This window comes from Colias croceus, chromosome 27 (genome assembly GCF_905220415.1).
Source record: "Colias croceus chromosome 27, ilColCroc2.1".
Taxonomy (NCBI): domain Eukaryota; kingdom Metazoa; phylum Arthropoda; class Insecta; order Lepidoptera; family Pieridae; genus Colias; species Colias croceus.
Genome location: NC_059563.1, coordinates 1,569,429 through 1,590,862, shown reverse-complemented (window position 1 = coordinate 1,590,862; position 21,434 = coordinate 1,569,429). Strand labels below are relative to the sequence as shown.

Here is a 21,434-nt window from a genome sequence, read left to right as displayed (position 1 = left end):
AAAGAAAAATTAGTTTAACGTGATGAGTTAGACTAACGCAAAGTTAATAAATAACATGAAAGATATGTTGAATATTTGTAGAATCCAATATTAATAAACAAGAATCATGCTATCTCGCTTTACCTAAAAGATACAAATACATTAAAATGAGACAGCATGATTTTCGTTTTATTCAAAAGTAACATCCTAAACGACTAATTCTGACCAATCAGAGAGTATATAGATAAAGATAGCTCTGTGATTGGTCAATTTTACTCATTTTGAACGTATTTATAGAATTATCAGAAATAACGTAGTGACATACTCAACATTTTGAATAACATCGAATAAATTTTAACATCAAGCACGTACTTATTAAAATAAACACAGTAAGTTGCATTGATAAACATAAAAGTGGAAGACGAAATATTTAAACATGCGGTTTTTACACCTACAAAATCATCCATTTTAGATAATTTTGATATCAACCATAATAAAAATACATAAATGTGCTTTGACAATTCGAATACACCTTATGCTAAGTGGCAACACTATAATTAATCTTAGACTTAAGTTGCCACATCCAAAAATACACATATAAAATTTAAAAAGAATTTAAACTCATTGTGTTAAAATACATTTTTAAATTAAAAATTTGTGTTATGTTTGTATTGTTCTGTATTATACAGTATAAATATAATTTTTAATATGAATAATGCAGAAATGCTACAATAGATATTTTGAAGATTTTCAATATAATATTTGTTTTATATTTTGAACATGGACATTATATAGATTTGTACGTTTTTGTTAAAATATAAGGAAACTTAAGACAATTTACGTATATAATAAAATCTATTCTTCGTATATTACCTTATTTCATATTAATTGTAAATATTTGTTTTGTGTTACACATACATATAGTATATTAATATAATAATCACTATGTAACTGATAATTTACGTCAATTATATATATTTTTCACTTCAAGCAACAACCCATAGAACGTGATAAATCTATAACACTTTAACTGTTAGAGCTAGTGCACACGAGCAACTTTTGTCTCGGCAACTATTTTGTCTCTCCCATCAACTCTATCCGCAACTATTTTGTCTCTCCCATCAACTCTATCCGCAACTATTTTGTCTCTCCCATCAACTCTATCCGCAACTATTTTGTCTCTCCCATCAACTCTATCCGCAACTATCAATTCTATGTGCGCGCACTTTCTTACTAGCCCATAGAGTTGATGGGAGAGACTAAATAGTTGCGGAGACAAAAGTTGCTCTTCCTCGCTAGCTCTTATATAATGAATTTTCATTGAAATTAAATTTATAAATCCATTTGTTCACAACAACCAACTATGCTATTGACAAATCGTTGCTTTAACACATAAAATTTACAAACAAGACATTAAAATTTATCAAAACTGTAGTCCATACTTGTTGATAAATCACTGCGTCCCACTCTAGCACAGTACAATCATGTATGTTAGAAGGAAACAACACGATTTTTTTATGCTCCAGTCCAATTTCCACTTTTGCACTCATCTTATATACACTTATCCACACACTTTTAAAGTCCATACTTTTTACTCCGATCCTTTCTTTGATTAATGTCTTGCTTGTATACTTTAGCAAAATATCTATCACTGAATATACATATATTAATTTGAGGAAAATATATTCCTTATAAGACATCTAATAAATAGTATATATGAATATCGGTGCAACCATTTCAAAATTAGCTCTGCTTTTCTCTTCGACTATCAATTCTACAAATTACTGCCTGTTCTTTCATTTTGAAACATACAAAAACTCCATACATTGTGTAACATATATTTGTTTTTTAACTTCAAAACTATGTTATTTCTCAATTATGACACATAATTCTTGTCATACTATTTGTATAATACAAATTTAATTTGGATATATCCATCATTTCAATATGTCTCCATTTTTCAAACATCGATCTTGCTATTCCACATCAATCTACATATTTTTATCCAAAATTTCCTCCCTACCAAATTATATATGATTTTTAATAAATATTTCAGTTAGATAACTTGTTTGAACGAGATGCTTGGTGCAAAGAACATACAGACAGGTGTCAATTCCATCTTCAAAGATCTCTTGCTTCTTTTCAAAAAGACGCCATTATCAATGATATTCCATAAGCATATTCTTCATACAATAAACTCGCTACACTTGTCACTATTCACACACAAAAATCCCATCTTCAAAGGACTAACACCAGACTAATAAGGTGTTTATGGCTGAATGAGTTGTTCGGCATATTACACAAGCAAGTATCTTCAAAGATCATCCAGAAGCTTCCTTATACTGATAAATATCTTCATCTCTGCTATCTTTACCCAAAATCCAAGCTATTAACCATCTCCTTGGGTATTTTACTATATTTTCACATTGTGAACACGCTACACAGCAAAGTATCTTTATAAACCAATCGACCACTTCATTCTTGACTATACACTCATAAAACGTTAATTTTTGCCTTCCAAATATATTTCCATCTTGTATAATCCAATTCTCAAGCTATTAAACCATTTTCTTGGATATTTAAGTATCTTTTCATAGTTCTTCCACTGTAAATCCAAATTTTCAAGCTATTAAACTATCTTCTTGTATATTTTACAATTTTTCAAGCTATTAAACCATCTTCTTGTATATTTTACCGACCGTTCTTTCACCGTATCTTTAAAAATACAATTTTCCAAGCTATTAAACCATCTTCTTCGATCTATTAAACCATTTTCTTAGATACTTTACTATGTTTTCATTATTTTTTCACTGTATCTTTAAAAACACAATTTTCCAAGCTATTATACCAACTCCTTCGAGCTATTAAACCACCTTTTTCAAGCTATTAAACCATCTTCTTGTGTATTTTTCTATATTTTCATCGTTCTTCTACTGTTCTTCCACCTTCTCGGTCTTCCTCTACTCGTGTATGCTATTTCCTCATGGGAGCGTGAGGCCCACCAGCCACCCGGGCTGAGCGAGCAGCTCGGTGCACACAGCGGAGAGGCAGGTAACACCAGAGACACGGTACTATCAGGCTGAGGAGGGTTATGCCGATCCACCTGGAAATAAATTGTTTCTATTATAATAATGGAAATTATAAACTTTCAAATAGTGGACCGAAAAAGGGAGGACCCCTACAAACTTGGACGTCCGTTATCAACAAAGACCTGAAGAAAGCCCAAGTAAATGATTCGACGACCCGGAATCGATGTCTCTGGCGAAGAATGACGAGGAGAGCCGACCCCAAGTGAACTGGGATAAGGCTAGGCACAGTAGTAGTGGAAATTATAAACTTTTGCTATTGACATTAATTTTATAGTATCCAAATGCTTTGCAATCCAATTGCTAAAAAAAAAATCAATTGCAAAAAATAGAGAATATAACAAAAATGAGCATATCTTGTGAAAAAAGTTCAATGGCAAAATTAAATGACTTACAAAATCGTGAAATATACTACAGTCAAGAATAGTTCTGAAATCTTTTTTTTTTTTTTCAAAATACAAAATAATATATTGTGTAGATAGTGACAGCGACGCCCATCAGCAATATTTGTATCTATTTTACGAATAAAAATAGTGAAAAACATTATTTACTGCAAAAATAAAACTTCATAACTATTAAACCAATCTCGAAACATTCCAATCCCTAGTTAATACTAGGGATTGGAATGTTTATATCTATTTGTACCATTCCCTAGTATTAATGCTATATATTTTCACTCTTTGTAAGCAATTTATGTCAAAAATAATACAATTTAGTACCGTTTAGTGCAATTTTCGTCTGGCGGTGCGCAGGCGCAGGGATGCATCGCGAAATCGCCCTCCGAGTCCGACATGCAGTGGTATAGCATACACTGGAATTATAATATTAATTATTACTAGCTTCCGCCCGCGACTCCGTCCGCGCGGAAAAATTTGAAAAGTTAAGATTTATTTTTTTTCTACGTATTTTTCCGGGATAAAAAGTATACTATTTTATGCTCAGGATAATAAAGTATAATTATACCAAGTTTCATCGAAATTGAACCGTTAGTTTTCACGTGATGCCTGAACATACAGACAGACAGACAGACAGACAAAAATTTTTTTAATCACATATTTGGGTTTGGTATCGATCCAGTAACACCCCCTGCTATTGATTTTTTCAATATTTTCAATGTACAGAATTGACCCTTCTACAGGTTTATTATATGTATAGATTTATTAATTGTATTAACTTCCATTACATTAGATTATTTACCTACTTGTTAACTTTCTACTGTCCATAACATATTATGTATAAAACCAAGAAGCGCAACTCAGGGTCCCAAGACAAGTATTTCACTTAGTTTGGGACCCACTGTCGTACATTTATTGTAAAACATAAAATGGACAGATAAATTTAATTCATTTCATTTATACATATCGTCTTCTACCACGCTGTCCATTAATTAAAACAAATTAGTGCAATAGTTTTTGAGTTAAACGCGAACAGACAGACAGACAATACCTTTACTTATCATATTATATAGTACTAGGTTTCCGCCCGCGGCTTCGCCTTCGCGCATTCAAAGAAAAACCCGCATAGTTCCCGTTCCCGGAAATACACTTCGATGATCAAGATTTCCGAGATTGCGTCGTTTTTACGGGATAAAAAGTAGCTTTGTCCTTTCTCGGGTATCAAAATATCTCCAAATTTCATGCAAATTGGTTCAGTAGTTTAGGCGTGATTGAGTAACAGACAGACAGACAACACCTTAACTTAATTTTCTCATATTATATAATACATATTATAATAAATAAATTACCTGAGCACACTGAATACAGCTGACATGATCGATGCAAGACTTGAAGCAATCAGGCGCGTATTCACAGGCGCCATTACCGTTCGCACTCTCTAAGTACCATTCGTGGCAATGCCTGAAAAAGTACATAAATATATGTTACTAGCTGTTCCCCGCGGTTTCACCCGCATTGCTCCACTCCTGTTGGTCGTAGCGTGATGATATATAGCCTATAGTCTTCCTCGATTAATGGGCTATAGGCTAACACTGAAATTTTTCAAATCGGACCAGTAGTTCCCGAGATTAGCGCGTTCAAACAAACAAACAAACCTCTTCTTTCTTTCTTCAGCTTTATAATATTAGTATAGATTACAAAAAAGTAAAGTTAAGTTTGACTGGTAAATTATTAGCGATAGGGTATAGGCTAACAATGAAATTTTTCAAATCGGACCAGTAGTTCCGGAGATTAGCGCGTTCAAACAAACAAACTTTTCAGCATTACATTATTAGTATAGACTATATATTTACCTGCATTTCAATCTAGCTTGGTACGTCTCGGCGGGTTTCTTGTCTGGTAGCGGTGGGGGTCCACTGTACGAGCATTTCTTTATAGATCCTGTAATTGTTATTATTTGGCATTAATTTTCGATGATTTTACACATAATGAAGTACAATTAGTGTGTATTACAGAACGTATGTCTGATAGGATGACTGTTTCCAAAACAAAATAGGAAAAATTTTGCTTGATAAAAAAAATCCTGAAGTTACCTCTAAAGTATCAAATAAATGCATTGAGATATACATATGGAGACGACACCGCCTACATCACTTATGTTCCGCTCACCATAAGCCATATGGCTTAACTTTTTTATTTGTTTTAAAGTGAAACGCGTCAAATATGCCTTCGTGTGTGTTACGATATTGCACAAATAATACAAATAATACGGAAAAGTGCAAAGGAATAACTTTCATCGGTAAGTACCTAACTAGATAATAATTTTTAAAACTTAGAGCAAAAAAATGCGCCCCGCGCCGCCATCAGATTTTGTTCGTGGTGTCTCCTCCATACGTAGTAATATTATCTCAATGATTACAACCGTATTTTACGATAATAATTCGTATAAAATGACAAATACATAGTTACCTTCTCGATTTCGTGACTGTTTTAGATTTAGAAAATACTAAATATTTATATTCACTTTTTGATAAAATTGTGAATGGCGGTTACGATTTTTAGTTTCGAGCACGTTGATTCCATACTAAACGCGGACCCCCTCACCCCTTACCTCAGGCGCGAATAATTGAATTTTCGCTGAACGCCTAACACCCCTTAAGTTAATATTATAGTAGGATTTAAATTTTAACTTTGAAAGCTAATTATAAATTCATTCTTTATTATAAATTACATACTGAATAATTTCGTAGGTTTATACCTGAATCCCTCTTCAACAAAGCTGGCTTGGTGTTAGGCGATGATTTCTCTGATGTAATGATGCCGCCCGGACTCACTTGTGGATACGTGTACTCGTGGACCTACAAAATAATATTATTTTATTATTATTGATTTATTGTAACACACCATTCAACAATTAAATACATAAAATATATTGTTATACAGATTGTATGTAAAGTACATAAGGTGACGCTATTAGCTTATCAGCGATTTCTTCCAGGCTTTCAAATCAAAACAAGTCAAATCAAATCAATTGTTTGTTACTAAATCAAAAGATTCTAGTCAATTATGGAGTTTATAAATAAAATAGTGACATTGATTCTTCTTTTTTGTAGTTGCATAATTTTAATTATTTATTGAAATGGTAAGTAACAAACATTTTTTTACTAATCTGTGCTAGTTTTACAGGTTTCATATATATTTCCCATCAAAACTTTGATTGTATTTTTTTGTTGATAGAAAAAATGTATATACAATAAATCTATACTTAAATAATAAATAATTAATATATAAAAAAAACTTACAGCAGACAGTTGAACGTACGGACAGCGATCTGGATCGTCCTCTATCGATTTCTCCGCGAATTGAGTCTCGTACTGTTTTAACGATTCTGAAATATAAATATATGACTATTAAATAAGTATTGTTAGAAACAAATATCCAACTGGCAACCCAAACGGAGAGGATGGTTATAAAAATGAGTTGAACAACGGATTTTGCATTTGGCTCTCGGACGTAACGGTCGTTTTGGTTATGTTTAGTCGTGTTAATTATTATTTTTAACCGACTTCAAAAAAGGAGGGGGTTATCAATTCGACCGGTATGTTTTTTTTTATTTATGTATGTACACCGATTACTCCGAGGTTTCTGAACCGATTTACGTGATTCTTTTTTTGTTCGATGCGGGATGGTGTCGAGTTGGTCCCATATTATATGTCCCATTTTATTCGGATAGGCCCAGTAGTTTTTATTTTATGAGCATTTTTGTCTGTATTTGTAAATGTTGCAAGTGCAAGTTTGAAGTCGGTTATAGACTATTTGCAGTTATATAGTCGATTATTATTTCGTTACTCGACCGAATTTATTGTTGAAGGTAGATATAAAATCATTTTGTAAGGAATAAAACCTTTCTAGGTTGAATTTAAAATCCCTAAGTGTATTATTTATAGAAAATTGTTTAATTTATCTGCAAATTAAATTTTAGAAATTCAAATCAGCTCCATTCCATAGTTTTAATTGGAGGAGGTTCTCAATTTGACTGTTTTTCTCGAACTTACGACAGGGTGAACAGATTTTGATGATTATTTTTTTCTATTAGTTAGAAATATATAGTACTAGGTTTCCACCCGCGCGCGGCTTCACCCGCGCAGTCAAAGAAAAACCCGCATAGTTCCCGTTCCCGTGGGATTTCCGGGATTGCGTCATTTTCCCGGGATAAAAAACAGCCTATGTCCTTTCTCGGGTATCAAAATATCTCCATAACAAATTTCATGAAAATTGGTTCAGTAGTTGAGGCGTGATTGAGTAACAGACAGACAGACAGAGTTACTTTATATATTATAGTATGGATAAGTAGATATACTATATATACTTATATACTATACTAGCTTTCCGCCCGCGGCTTCGCCCGCGTTTTCAAAGAAAAACCCGCATAGTTCCCGTTCCCGAGGGATTTCCAGGATAAAACCTATCCTATCTCTCAAGTTGGATCAAACTGCACATGGTGTGCGAATTTTATTATAATCGGTTAAGTGGTTTAGGAGTTCATTGAGGACAAACATTGTGACACGAGATTTATATATATTAAGAAGATATTTGACAGTGTTAGATATATTTTTATTATTTTATTTGTTTAAGAACATAACAGTCATAAGTACATGATAATATAATATAAAAAGTTCTAAAATTCATAAAGACCACATAACATGTTCTATTATTAAAAAAAGAAAAACTGCATATAAAAATGAAAACAAGCCTCACGCAAATGGACTAACTAATCTTAATCTTAAAATAATAAATAAAGCCCACATTTCATTACAAAACTTAGAATACTTAATAATTTAAATTATACCAAGTTACACATTAGCTACATACCTAAAATGATATTTGTTAATTGATTTTTATAACTATTACAAGAACATTGAAAAATATCGATCTCTAATAATTCATCATTATAAAATTTGGCTGCTCTTTTTATAAAGGCATTCTTGGCGTAATTTGTATTAGAGGGAGTGACTTCGAATGTATATCTGCAACGTGAGGAAATTCTGGGAACTCTTAATTTTATTTTTTCCAATAACAAGCCTGAATCAATTATGCAATGCAAGATCTTATAAAGAAACATCTATATAGTATAAGTATATATCAGTGACCCATATCATATATATAGTATAAGTATATATCAGTGACCCACCACGCGGATGTCTCGGCAGCGTGATCGCGGAGAGTATCGGCGTCTGCAGATCATCCCGCGGCCGACGGGATGCTGTGGAGTTCTCCGAGCTGGACCGCGAGTCGGTCGGCAGGTTGAGGCACTGGAAATAACATGTTTTCACTATCACTACATAGTATAAAACAAAGTCACTTTCTCTGTTCCTTTGTATGCTTAAATCTTTCAAACTACGCAACGGATTTTGATGCGGTTTTTGAAGTGAAATTTCTTTATCGGGGTTGGAAAAAAATTGAGTGTAACATTTTTCCGTTACGCGCCATCTTTTTCATCCCTACCACGCGTGATTCGAGGTATTTCCGTAAAGTTGCATATAGTAAATTATTTTTTGAAAAACAAGGTCATAAAGAAGTTTCACTTCTTACACTTGTACACTAGTATATTCTTTATAAATTTATATTTAACTTATTAACTTATTTTCATAGCAATAGGGGCTGATTTTTCAATCGTTGGTTAAAATTAATTCATCGAATAACGTATTAAACTACAATTTCAAAAATGTATTCTAATTGTCCGTATTTGACAGTTTACAGGTGACATTTTAAAATGTTCGTTAATACAATATTGGACGGATAAATTTTAACCAAGGATTGAATAATTGGCCCTAAGATAAACAACTGAATGTACTCACTTCGAATATATTGTTCTCTTCGTCATCGTCTTTCCGCTCTTGGTTTCGCAGTTTATACGAATAGTGTGAGGGCCACGAGCCACCCAGACCTGTAGCCATATAACATAATGGTTGTAGGTTTTTTGTCTATTTTAATTTAAAAAATGAATGAAAACAGTTTTTCAGTATTCAAAAGCAGACTTAAAGTTAAATAAAAGTGTCGGAAAATAATTTAATGAATAAATCGCGTTTAAAATCCGTTAAAAATCTTTAATTTCTAAATGTATAATAGTTATTATATTTCAATAATAATATATTTTTTCTTTTAAGTATGGTGATAATTTGTGATGAAATTGTTCTTTCTATTAAATAGCCACAAAAAAAAGCTATACTGAAAACGATAGACTGATTTTGACGATATTTTTTCAGTCATTTTAGCAAAACGTTATTTTTTGTTGTTTTAGAAATAGTTATTTTTTCATTATAAACAATATAGATATGAAATAAATAAAAATACGTACCGTGTAGGAATCCAGTATACGGTAGAAGGGAAGCAAAAGAAAGCACATTAGATAAATTAGTTCACGTCTAAGCGTTTAGCGTTGCCATTTTAATGCATTACCCGTTTAAATTCGGTTCGAGCCTGATTTATAACCATTCATCGACAAGAAATCTAGCTCGAAGGACCAAATTTAGATTTCTTTGAAAAACTATAATTATTAAATAAAAATAAATAAATAAATATTTCGGGACAATTTTCACACACGGCACGATCTGATCCCATACTAAGCTTTTCGCTTGTGTTATGGACACCAGATGGCTGATAAATATACATATTATATATTTTAAATAAATACTTATATAGATAATTAACACCCAGACACGGAGCAAACATCTTTGTTCATCACACAAATATTTGCTCCTGGTGGGAATCGAACCCACGACCTCTGGCTTGGAAGGCAGGGCCACTACCAACCAAGCCAACCGGTCAGTCAAAGCTAAATTAAGCTAGTAATATTATTAATTAGCTATTAAGCTTTAAAATTATTAAAACCCAAAACATTTTTTAAATTTAGTTAGTAGCAGGTTGATATTAGCTGCAATACAACTCCATAGTGTTTTCAGCATTTAATTATGACTAGAAAAACAGTAACGAAAGTATTAATTGTAAAAAATGTTTATAAATTACAACATAATATATGCACAACTACACCACACATACACACATACACACACACTCACACACAAACACCCACACACACTTACACACACCCAGACACACACACAAACACTCAGTCACATTCATACGTAATAATTTAACTTACCTCTTCATTAATTTTGTTATTTTAGAGCTTTTAGTTTGGTTTATAGACATAATATCATGATCAATATTGGGAGAAGCCTCTGGCTCCTGAGACACAGTTTAAAACTAGTTCGGGAGCCAAAGGATTCACTATTTAGACCTGTGTAATTATGTCAATAATTATGTCAATTAAAATCATTTTTTTCCTTTCATGGGTCCTGATTCACTGTATATGAACTTTTCTTATTTTCACACATAATTCATGCGTGCTATTTTCCCATGTCACCTACGGATGTCATTTCCACAAGACACTTGCAAAAGTCACCTGCACAACTTTTTCAACACACCACTAGCATAAGTCACTTTCACTCGCCACCCGCACATTCAAAAGTTCACCCGCAAGTTCTTCCCGTAAGTCACCTGTTTCAGTCACTTGCGCAAGTCACCCCGCATAAGTCACTTGCGCAAGTCACCTATGCGAGTCACTTACACTTGCCACCCGCATAAGTCACTTGGGCAAGTTATCCGCATAAGTCACTTGCGCAAGTCACTCCCACACACAACTTGCGCAAGCCATACACAATTCATGTCAGCCACTTTCCCAAGTCATTTTCTCAAATCACTTTCATTAGACACTTGCAAAAGTCACCTATGCAAGTCACTTACACTTGCCACCCGCATAAGTCACTTGCGCAAGTCACTCGCCCCCACCACTTGCGCAAGTCACTAGCACGCAGTCCCCCAGCTTACCGTCTAACAGTTCCTCAAGCGCGGTCCGAACGCCGCGGTCGAACGCTCGTGCATCGGCCGCCGTTTGGAACGTTAGGCCGAAACGCTTCTCCTCAGTGAGCCAGTGGTGGAATGTTGGCATCACCTTGTGGTACTGGAAGTCCTTTTGGATCGTGCATTCGAGGACCACCTGGAATATTTTTTTGACAATAAACATCTAGGACTTATAATCATGCTCAAAAATTGTCCGAGGCAAAACTCTGCCACATGTATTAAGCAGAGTTTTTATTGATCGAAGCCAAAAATTTGACCATTACTACTACGACATAAGGCGATAATTTCAATGAATGATATTAATTATTCAATCGGCCATTTTTGACAACCTTTTAGGCGATTTATGAGGATAGCTTTTTGTGGAATTATCACGTTTTATTTTACTAATTTGTAATATATGCTGTTCATACAAAGCAGGTATTGAAAATGACACTATTTGCAATTGATACCATGATTTAAGCTGATGAATTTTCCTAATTATTAATAGAGGTAAAACAATAACAATAAGCATGGCTCAAAGTCCTAGTAATAAAAATGTATTAAAGACACAGGACAAATTTTCCAAAAAAATTGAAATGGTGAAAAAATGGAGGGTACCCGACAATTTAACAATTATTATTTTTTGCTTTCTTTTCAATTTTTTTTTGAAGAGAAACGTCTTTATCGGGGTTGGAAAAAAATTTAGTGTAAATTTTTTCCGTTACGCGCCATCTTTTTCTTATCCCTACCACGCGTGATTCGACATACTTCTGTAAAGTTGCATATAGTAAATTATTTTTTGAAAAATTAGGTCATAAAGAAGTTTCACTTCTTACGTGTGTACACTAGTACACGCGCACATTTTTATTGTTTCTTACCGTATTGTCGCTAATCCGTTTCCCGTGTATATAATACTCGTAGGGCAGCACGGGTGCCGCGCCCGACGCCGATGTTGTGTCGCTGCTCCCGCTCGCCGCCTGGCCGCCTGCCAGGGGGGAAGACGACTCTTGATAGGCAAATTAGGTAATTATAAATATATAATTTATAATTATATGTTGGAAATAGAAAATAAAAAAGCGAAAAAGTTTGGAGAAAAATGAATTTGATTTTGGGTTTATGCCATTCAAATGCTATACTTAGGCATTTATCTTTCTTTAAACTACACACACAAATATAAATTTATACAGAATAGAAAAAAATCGACACAAAATTGAGAGAATAGAATAAATTCGATCGCTCTGGCGGGTCACGGGTGGCTGAGTTGGTCAAGCATCCGCCCCGTATTGGCGTGAAAGGATGCGGGTTCGAGTCCTACCTCGTGATCGAATTTTTTCTATTCTTTATAAATTTATATTAACACGATTTGTGTATGTGTGTAGTTTTAAGAAAGATAAATACAAAAGGTAAAAAAGATTAAACACAGTCATTATTCTTCTACTCGCAGTATCTATTCAGATCACACCCCAAGTATTCTTAAAAAAAATATTCAATGTACAGTTTTGACGTTCTTACGATTTTATTTTAAGTATAGTTTCCACACTAACCGGTAACAAATCTCCCCTCCCGGCGGCCGACCATCACGTCGGCGAGCCCGCCGCCGCTCAGCGCGACCCACCCGCCCGTGCCCTCGTCGCGACACATCACCTGCGCGCGGACACGCACCACGCAGACACTGGGGGAGGAAAACGGAAAAAAATTACAAAAATTCCAATTTGTAAAGAAATATTACAAAAAAAATCTCCAAAAACGCGTTGGGCGACTTTGTAAATATGGCTGAATGAATGAAAGTTGTGAACTTAGGTACGAACTTAAGAAGTAAGAACCTTTTTTCGCAGATTAAAGTTGATTCGGTTTGAGATATCTAAACCGCCTGAATCTACCTAGCAGGAAGTAGGAACCCGACTTCACTCACGTAGTAACCACTCAAAACGAAATCTATGTGCTAATATTACAAAAAAAATCTCTAAAAACGGGTTACGCGACTTTGTAAATATGGCTGAATGAATGAAAGTTGTGAACTTAGACCTAGCAGGAAGTAGGGACTCGACTTCACTCACGTAGACACTCAAAACGAAATCTATGTGCTAATCCATACTGTATCTATCTAGGTACCAAATTTTATACAGATCCATACAATCATGTTGCTTGTAAGAATATCAAACATACATTCATAAGATCTTTCGAATTTATGCTATACTGATACTAGTTTCTACTACTACTACGTCATTCTTGACGTTCACGAGTATAATATAATATGATATTCAATTATTATATAATATACCTAAATCAAGTTTTTCAATTAATACGAAACCCATGCATGTTATGCCATTACGAAATTAAGGTAATCCGTATTACACAAGAACCAAAGTTTTGCGATTTTATTATAATACAATTTAACGACAGAATTAAACAATCAAAATATTCTTGCAACTGATAAGTGTCTTAAACCTAAATGGTAAGTAGTGACATAGTAGGTACGTAGGCCCGCGTCATGCATTGTCTAATTCAATCTTCACATACTTTAGTCCTTGGATTAGCATTATTATTCAACCTGATAGTGTGACCATAGTTTTAGTATATAGGACATTGTAAAACACTCTATAGATTTGTAAATAAACTTCAATACTTTGCTTGATAGAGAGATTGGTACTTTACTACTAAACCAAAAGCCTAGATAAGATATCAAATGACAATAAATTACATAATTTAACTAGGTATTTAAAAGCTTTTTAAAGCTTCTTTGCTCAGAGCTTTGAAAGCTTAGATTGAAAGCTTGTGAGAATAACAATTTTTAGAAAAATATTAACACTTAGGTACTATTGTAAATATTAGACTTATAAGATTCATTATCGCATTTCACTCAAATAAATACTATCACAGTATCACTACAATAATTGTAATGTAATTTTTTATTTCTAGATAATTCTAATTATATTTTCTTAGAAACTTTACTTACTCTGCCATATTTTATTTCAGCAATATTGCACTGATTAGTTTAAAGCTCAACAAATACATTCACAAGAAAATAAAGAATTTATCCGACTTGAATTCTAGGATTTAGTCTTTAAACAAACTTGTAAGCACTAAGCACTACTTATTACTATAGTATTTAGATTATAAAGAATTTATCCGACTTGAATTCTAGGATTTAGTCTTTAAACAAACTTGTAAGCACTAAGCACTACTTATTACTATAGTATTTAGATTATTAGAAGACTGTATTAAACTGACCAACACCTGGTATTTAATAAGAAAATATACTTGTAATACAATATTCCTAATTGCATTATGTGGATATTGTTAGTTTGGCAATCTTCACTAATTAATTTATAAGGATTATGTCTTATAAGGATTTGTAAAGAATGCCTGCAGTCAGTTTGAATTCTGTTTAGTTTTTTGGTTGTTTAAGCCATGATAAATCCCCTGAAAAATATTCAAAATGGGTGCTATGCTTATGTCGTGACGGTATAAGAGACATTCAGACTTTCACATTACTTATTATCATACTATTATGGAACAAAAAAAGAATCACGTAAATCGGTTCAGAAACGTCAGAGTAATCGGTGTACATACATAAAAAAAATACCGGCCGAATTGATAACCTACTCCTTTTTTTGAAGTTGGTTAAGAAACACATTACAGTTTACAGCCAAAGAAAAAAATGTATAAAAGAGCAAGATTGTCCAAATCGAGTTTATTGCTAAAAAGCAACTTTCTTTTTACTGTCTAAGGATTTATACCTAAACATCAAGATTTATTATGAAATGTTAAGGAATTATTATTCATTGACCAATTTTTCAATTAGAAACAAAATTTACCAGTTACCACATTAGGTTATCAAGGCAAATCAAAATAAATAAATAAATAAATAAATAAATAAATAAAATTCATTTAATTCAGGCCACATAGGAAAGATAATGTACTTTTCTTACATAGGTACAAATATTTTAAAATTTAAATTACATATATTTATTTATAAAAGCAGGATAGGTAAATAAATTTATGTACATATAGCTTCCACATAAGTAGGTAATATTATACATCTAATATATAAAATTCTCGTGTCACAGTTTTCGTTGCCATACTCCTCCGAAACGGCTGGACCGATTCTCATGAAATTTTCTGTGCCTATCGGGTAAGTCTGAGACGATTCTCACATCTATATATAGCCGATGCTAACATCTATTTTTCATATGTACGACGGGCGAAGCCGGGGCGGACCGCTTAGTTGCATATAATTTTTTTAAACAAAATTGGGTCTAAAATGTAATTTTACAATGTTAATTTTATATTATAGTAGTAGATGGTAATACAAATAGTAAATCGCAGATACCTAGTTCATTCAAACCTTGATAAAACTAATTTAGAAACAAAGTTTGTCTCATAGCACATAGTTCAACTTACAACGGCTGAGACAATTTGATCCTTCCTGTTTCGGCTGATTAAATAATTACATGTTGCTTAGTCATTCCTTGACACACTCTCTTGGAATATTTGTTATGTATTTTGGGACTTTAAAAGCTAAGTGAAAACTTGTTTCTTAGTAGTGCTGATGATTTTGAAATCTGTTTTATGAATTGACTTTTCTGATGAATTGTATGCTGTTATAACTTTTATCCTGTTAGATTATGGTCAAGTTTTCACAGGATATTAAGATCACGAAATGTTTAATATTTAGCATATTTGATACTAGCTTTCCACCCGCAGCTTCGCCCGCGCCCGTAGTTCCCGTTCCCGTGGGATTTCCGGGATAAAACATATCCTATTTGCCGGGATAAAAAGTAGCCTATGTCCTTTCTCGGGTATCAAAATATCTCTATACCAATCATCAAAATTTCATGCAAATTGGTTCAGTAGTTAAGGCGTGATTGAGTAACAGACAGAGTTACTTACGCATTTATAATATTAGTATGGATTCCATGTACAAAAAAAGATACTCAAAGTTAAAAGTTACAACAGAAGACATAAGAGAAATATGGTACAACTAGGTTTCCGCCCGCGGCTTCGCCCGCGTCAAAGAAAAACCCGCATAGTTCCCGTTCCCGTGGGATTTCCGGGATTGCGTCATTTTCCCGGGATAAAAAGTAGCCTATGTCCTTTCTCGGGTATCAAAATATCTCCATACCAAATTTCATGCAAATTGGTTCAGTAGTTTAAGCGTGATTGAGTAACAGACAGACAGACAGACAGAGTTACTTTCGCATTTATAATATTAGTATGGATTATTAGTATGTCAATTGAAGAGAATCTAAGGACAATGAATGAATATAATATGAAAGACTAGCTGTGCCCCGCGGTTTTACCCGCAATGCTCCGCTCCGGTAGGTCGTAGTGTGTAATATTATATAGCTTATAGCCTTCCTCAATAAATGGGCTTTCTAACACCGAAAGATTTTTTAAAATGGGACCAGTAGTTCCTGACACTAGTGTGTTCAAACAAACTCTTCAGCTTTATAATATTAGTACAGATGAGGAGAAAAGTATTGTAGGAATGTGATGTTTCACAGTGGTTAAAAGTAGCCTAGATGTCACTCTCAAGACTCCTAACTACTTCTAGATACAAGTCCTTTCTTATATTGTTTAGTAAAATAAGTTAAAATGTGAATGTGTGATTGCAAAATCAATCCTATTCCACTTTCACCAATCGAGCTTTCACCAAAAGTAACCATAACTAACTATACTTGTTATTCATTATTTATTTTTATTTTAGTAATTGTGTTTATGTCAATGCAGCTGGCTTGAAAAAATCAAATGCCTCTATAACAAAAGTTTCAAATAATGTTGATACTCTTTCGTGCAAAAACAACGGATCAGATCAGTTTGAAATTTGGTACAGGGATAGATAATAGTCTACATTTACCAAATAAATCATTTGAATTTGAATCTTAAGGACATAGGTTGTTTTGTAGCTGGGTACTGTGTAAGTGAAGCTGCGATCAAGCTAGTAAGTACATAAATAAGTCCTAGCTATATAATATGACTAGCTGGTGCGTTGTGCGCGGGCTGCAAGCAGCCCGCGAGCCCCTTTTGCCCCTGGGTTGAAGCAATAGGGCAGTCATTTGAAAATATATTCGAATTTTCTGTCCATTTGTTACATCTGTTAACAGCGATTCTACAGTCAGTCGTTAATGCTTATAAATTCCCCATTCAAGTATTTTCCACTCCGGGAGGCTGTCCACCTTCGAGGGAGCGTAGTGCGCGATATCAACCGTACAAGGCAGTTTTCAGATTAATAAAATATCTTCAACAGTAGAGTTACTTATTTTTCATCATTTGGTAGCAAGATGATCGCAATGATAAAGTACATACATATAGTATGTGGACTTATAGTAAGGTATTAGATAAATAGATATTCAAAATAATAATTGTACTCTTAATTGTCTATACTAATATTATAAAGAGGAACGGTTTGTATGTATGTATGGTTTTCACACATAAACTACTGAACCAATTAGAATGATATTTAGCACACATATAGAGGGTAACTTGGATTAACACATAGGATAGGTTTTATCCCGGAAATCCCATGGGAACTAACTATGCGGGTTTTCCTTTGAAAACACGGGCGAAAAGCTAGTACCTACTATATAAACCAGGAAGAGCATAAATTTATTAAACTCAAAAGAGTTTATGTTAATATTGATGTTCATGTCACAATTATTCAGCATTCTTTCTATTTTTATATTATTTCCTTATTCTACTAAAGCATTAACAAATTTATTAAATGGATAGGAATTAGGGAAAATACAAATACTATTGGCTTGTATAAAAATAATAATAATAGTTTAAAAAACTAAAAAAACACGCTTTTTATAGAAAACCGAACTAAAAAATAGAAAATTTTATCAAATTAGTGTATTGTCATCGGTCCTCAATAAATCTACAAAGTTTGAACGAAATCTGGCCGTTTAAAGTGGGTCAAACTCGCGCCCAAAGAAGTCGGTTACAAACAAACATACAGGTGAAGCTAATATAAAGCGTGTAAAAAAAAAACCGGCCAAGTGCGAGTCGGGCTCGCGCACAAAGGGTTCCGTAGCAGCAAATATAATAAACTTATTATGTCAATTTATACACCTGGTGAATGGAGCCTAAACTCTCCCGATATTTTGCCTTGTACTTTTATGTATGAATATTAATTTTATATATGTATTTATAAATATTCCGTGCTATAGGCGTGCCCAAATCGGCTTGTGATAACTGAATAAAGAAGTATATACACCAGCTTCACAATTAAAATTACCAAATATATTATCCAGGTGAGTTTCACCTCTAGTGGTTATACAATTTTGGAGAAGAGGTGTATATCCCGCATTCTGCATAAATTTATGTATGTAGTTTTGTTTGAGGAAATCTTCGTTAAAATCTCCAAAAATTAGTGTAGGCATAGAATGTTCATTAAATATATATTTGTTCATAAATTCTTGTAATATTAAACTTTATCAAATGCACAATGTATTTAAGGTACATTACTGGATAAGGATTAATGGCGTATTGCTTGAATAAGCTAATATTTCTCGTAAAAAGTACCTACATTATAAAGATTTTATATCATCGCGGATTTTTAAAGGTGTACAATACTGTAGTATATTTTTTGATCTATCTTATAAGGTTCAGCCATCGTTTTCAGTGTAAGCACAATAACTTAACCAAAATTACAGTTAAATCAACCTATCTCAAAAACTATAAGAGATACTTTGATCAAACCAAAAATCGTTGAAAGAGTTAATTAGCATGCATCACCTCTATTTTTTTTAGAATTTTATACCCCGTAGTTATAAAAATAGAGGGGGGGGGACATACTTTTTACGACTTTGAGAGCTGATATCTCAAAAACCGTTCACTTTAAGAAAAATGTTTTTTAGAAAACTTTATATCATTTTAAAAGACCTTTCCATTGATACCCCACACGGGTATGTACATCGAAAAAAAAAATTTCATCCCTCAGTTACATGTATGGGGGGCCCCACCCCCAATTCTTTTTTTTACTATTTAGTGTCATATTTTTGTAGCGGTTCATACAACACATATTCCCATCAAATTTCATCACTGTAGTACTTATAGTTTCCGAGTAAATCGGCTGTGACAGACGGACAGACGGACAGACGGACATGACGAAACTATAAGGGTTCCGTTTTTGCCATTTTGGCTACGGAACCCTAAAAATATTGGGCCAAAAATATCATTTGAGTTGAATCTGAATCTAGATTTATACATTGTTTTCTTTGCTTAAAAATATTGAATGAAATTTCAATAGATTGCTTTAACCCATTGAGCCCCGAGCGGCCCGATCGGTCCACGACACAATAGATTTTCTATTGTGACTGTGATTCCGGGGCCTGAGTTATTAAAAAGTTAAGTGTAAATAAAGATTCACAGACTTCTGTTAATCCCATGAAATGCAAATAGCATTAGCTTAATTTCTTATCAAAGATAACAGTACAATCATCTTTTAGTGTAGAAATACAATTTGTGAATAGCAGATTACTTAACTGGTTTTTATTTTTTTAGTATTAGGTATGTCTAAGAATTATTGTTATTTGGTTTAGTTACCTGGCTACCTTTTCACATTATAGGTTCAGGTAGTTACTAGTTAGTAAAAGAACAAAAGAATTATGTTTTCTTATGAAGTGCATGGAAGGAATGTGTTTAAAAATTATTTATTTTTATTGGAACAGCCAATTTTTATATGGTATAGGTACCAACTACCAGTACAATGATGTTAGTAAAATTGTGTGTCAAAATGATATATGTGTACGTTTTGTACATAGTGAAATGGTGATTGTAATTATTGATATACGACCTTTTTACGTATTAATTAAAAAGCTAACGAGGTATTGATCAAGTGCGAAAAAAAAAAATAATTTTCAATACCTAGTTAATTTTTAATTAAAGTGCTTTTAAACACGTAAATCTAAATCAAATAATAATTAAATTAACGTTGTATTTGTATTATATTGTATATTTAATACAGGAAAAAATAATTTGAATAATATAATTACGAACGTCAGTTTTTAAATACATGGGCACATATTGCAAAAACTAGTTTCGCGGAAAATCAGCTTTCAAGCTCATAACAACGCAACGCAATTATATACGTAGCAAAGATAATTCATTCAAAAACAGTTTCATTCGAGCTAGCTTCAAACGACCCCGAACTGCTACCTACATTACAATGAATGAACCACCAGTCATTGATTATAGAATATAGGTATACATCGCAGGGTGACCTAAGGGCGGCGGTCAAACATTCATGTTTCACATACGCTTTCACTTATACCTGCTTTAAAAGCTCCAATAAAGCCTAGCTATGATATCAATGAGCCTCTGATATAGCTGAAAATCATAAATCATCTATGCTTAGGTCGTAAAATGGCCGGGGAAGGGCCCTACCTACATCGCAGGGCGCGACTTGTAAGACGAAAAACTGGACATTGGAGACGACACTTACTTTTCAGATGCCTCGGTCATGATTCGACACGTCGAATATCCTAATTTCTACTCGCCACTTCACAGATTTCACCATTTTTATGACATAAATACATCAGATTCACTTGCGAACCGTTCTTATTTCGGCCCTTTGTTGGGCCTTAATACGCGTGCGCGTCAATAACAGTCCGGGCGGGTTTTCAATGAAACCGGCGTGCTCGAGCGACAGGTGGCGCGGGAATCGTGCTGTATCCCGACTACAGCTACGCGATTGGTAGATTTCAACACGCCTGCTATTTCAACCAACCAGAGCGCAGAATCTCGCGATTAACCAATGACGTAGTTTCAGAAAGTAGGTTCACTGAACCGCGGCATTTTAAAATTATTTGACACTGCGTTTAAAATAAAACCGTATTTTTATATTATTTTTATTAAAGGGAATTCAAATAATATTTATACTATAATTCCCTTAAAATATAAGCACATATATGTATAATGATCGCGGAACGTATTTACACCGGTAGGGAGCGATGCGCTATGTAGGTCAGATCGCTTTGGAGGCTTCGACGGTTACTGAATGAAACGCAGGTTCGCAATGGGCCCCTCCATTCCGTTCATACAGCGCACCATTGAAAAATAAATAGGT

The 21,434-nt window shown here is 33.6% G+C and overlaps 1 protein-coding gene across 3 annotated transcripts; it reads right to left on the bottom strand.

Moving 5' to 3' along the window:
- Nucleotides 1–688: 688 nt before the first annotated feature.
- Nucleotides 689–21,003, bottom strand: LOC123703739 (sprouty-related, EVH1 domain-containing protein 1). Of its 3 annotated transcripts, none has more exons than XM_045651840.1 (13): nt 20,811–21,003; nt 12,907–13,034; nt 12,241–12,368; nt 11,351–11,519; nt 9,819–9,830; nt 9,319–9,407; nt 8,652–8,772; nt 6,763–6,848; nt 6,219–6,318; nt 5,314–5,401; nt 4,810–4,921; nt 3,785–3,876; nt 689–3,082 (listed from the first exon to the last, which is right to left on the bottom strand). In XM_045651840.1, the coding sequence occupies exons 1-13, from the start codon at nt 20,828–20,830 to the stop codon at nt 2,953–2,955; spliced, it is 1,275 nt and encodes a 424-aa protein (XP_045507796.1). In that variant the 5' UTR covers nt 20,831–21,003; the 3' UTR covers nt 689–2,952. The 3 variants fall into 3 exon arrangements, with proteins under 3 accessions (XP_045507796.1, XP_045507798.1, XP_045507797.1); XM_045651842.1 differs by having other exon boundaries at nt 12,241–12,347; XM_045651841.1 differs by lacking the exon at nt 9,819–9,830.
- Between the last annotated feature and the right edge of the window lie 431 nt (nt 21,004–21,434).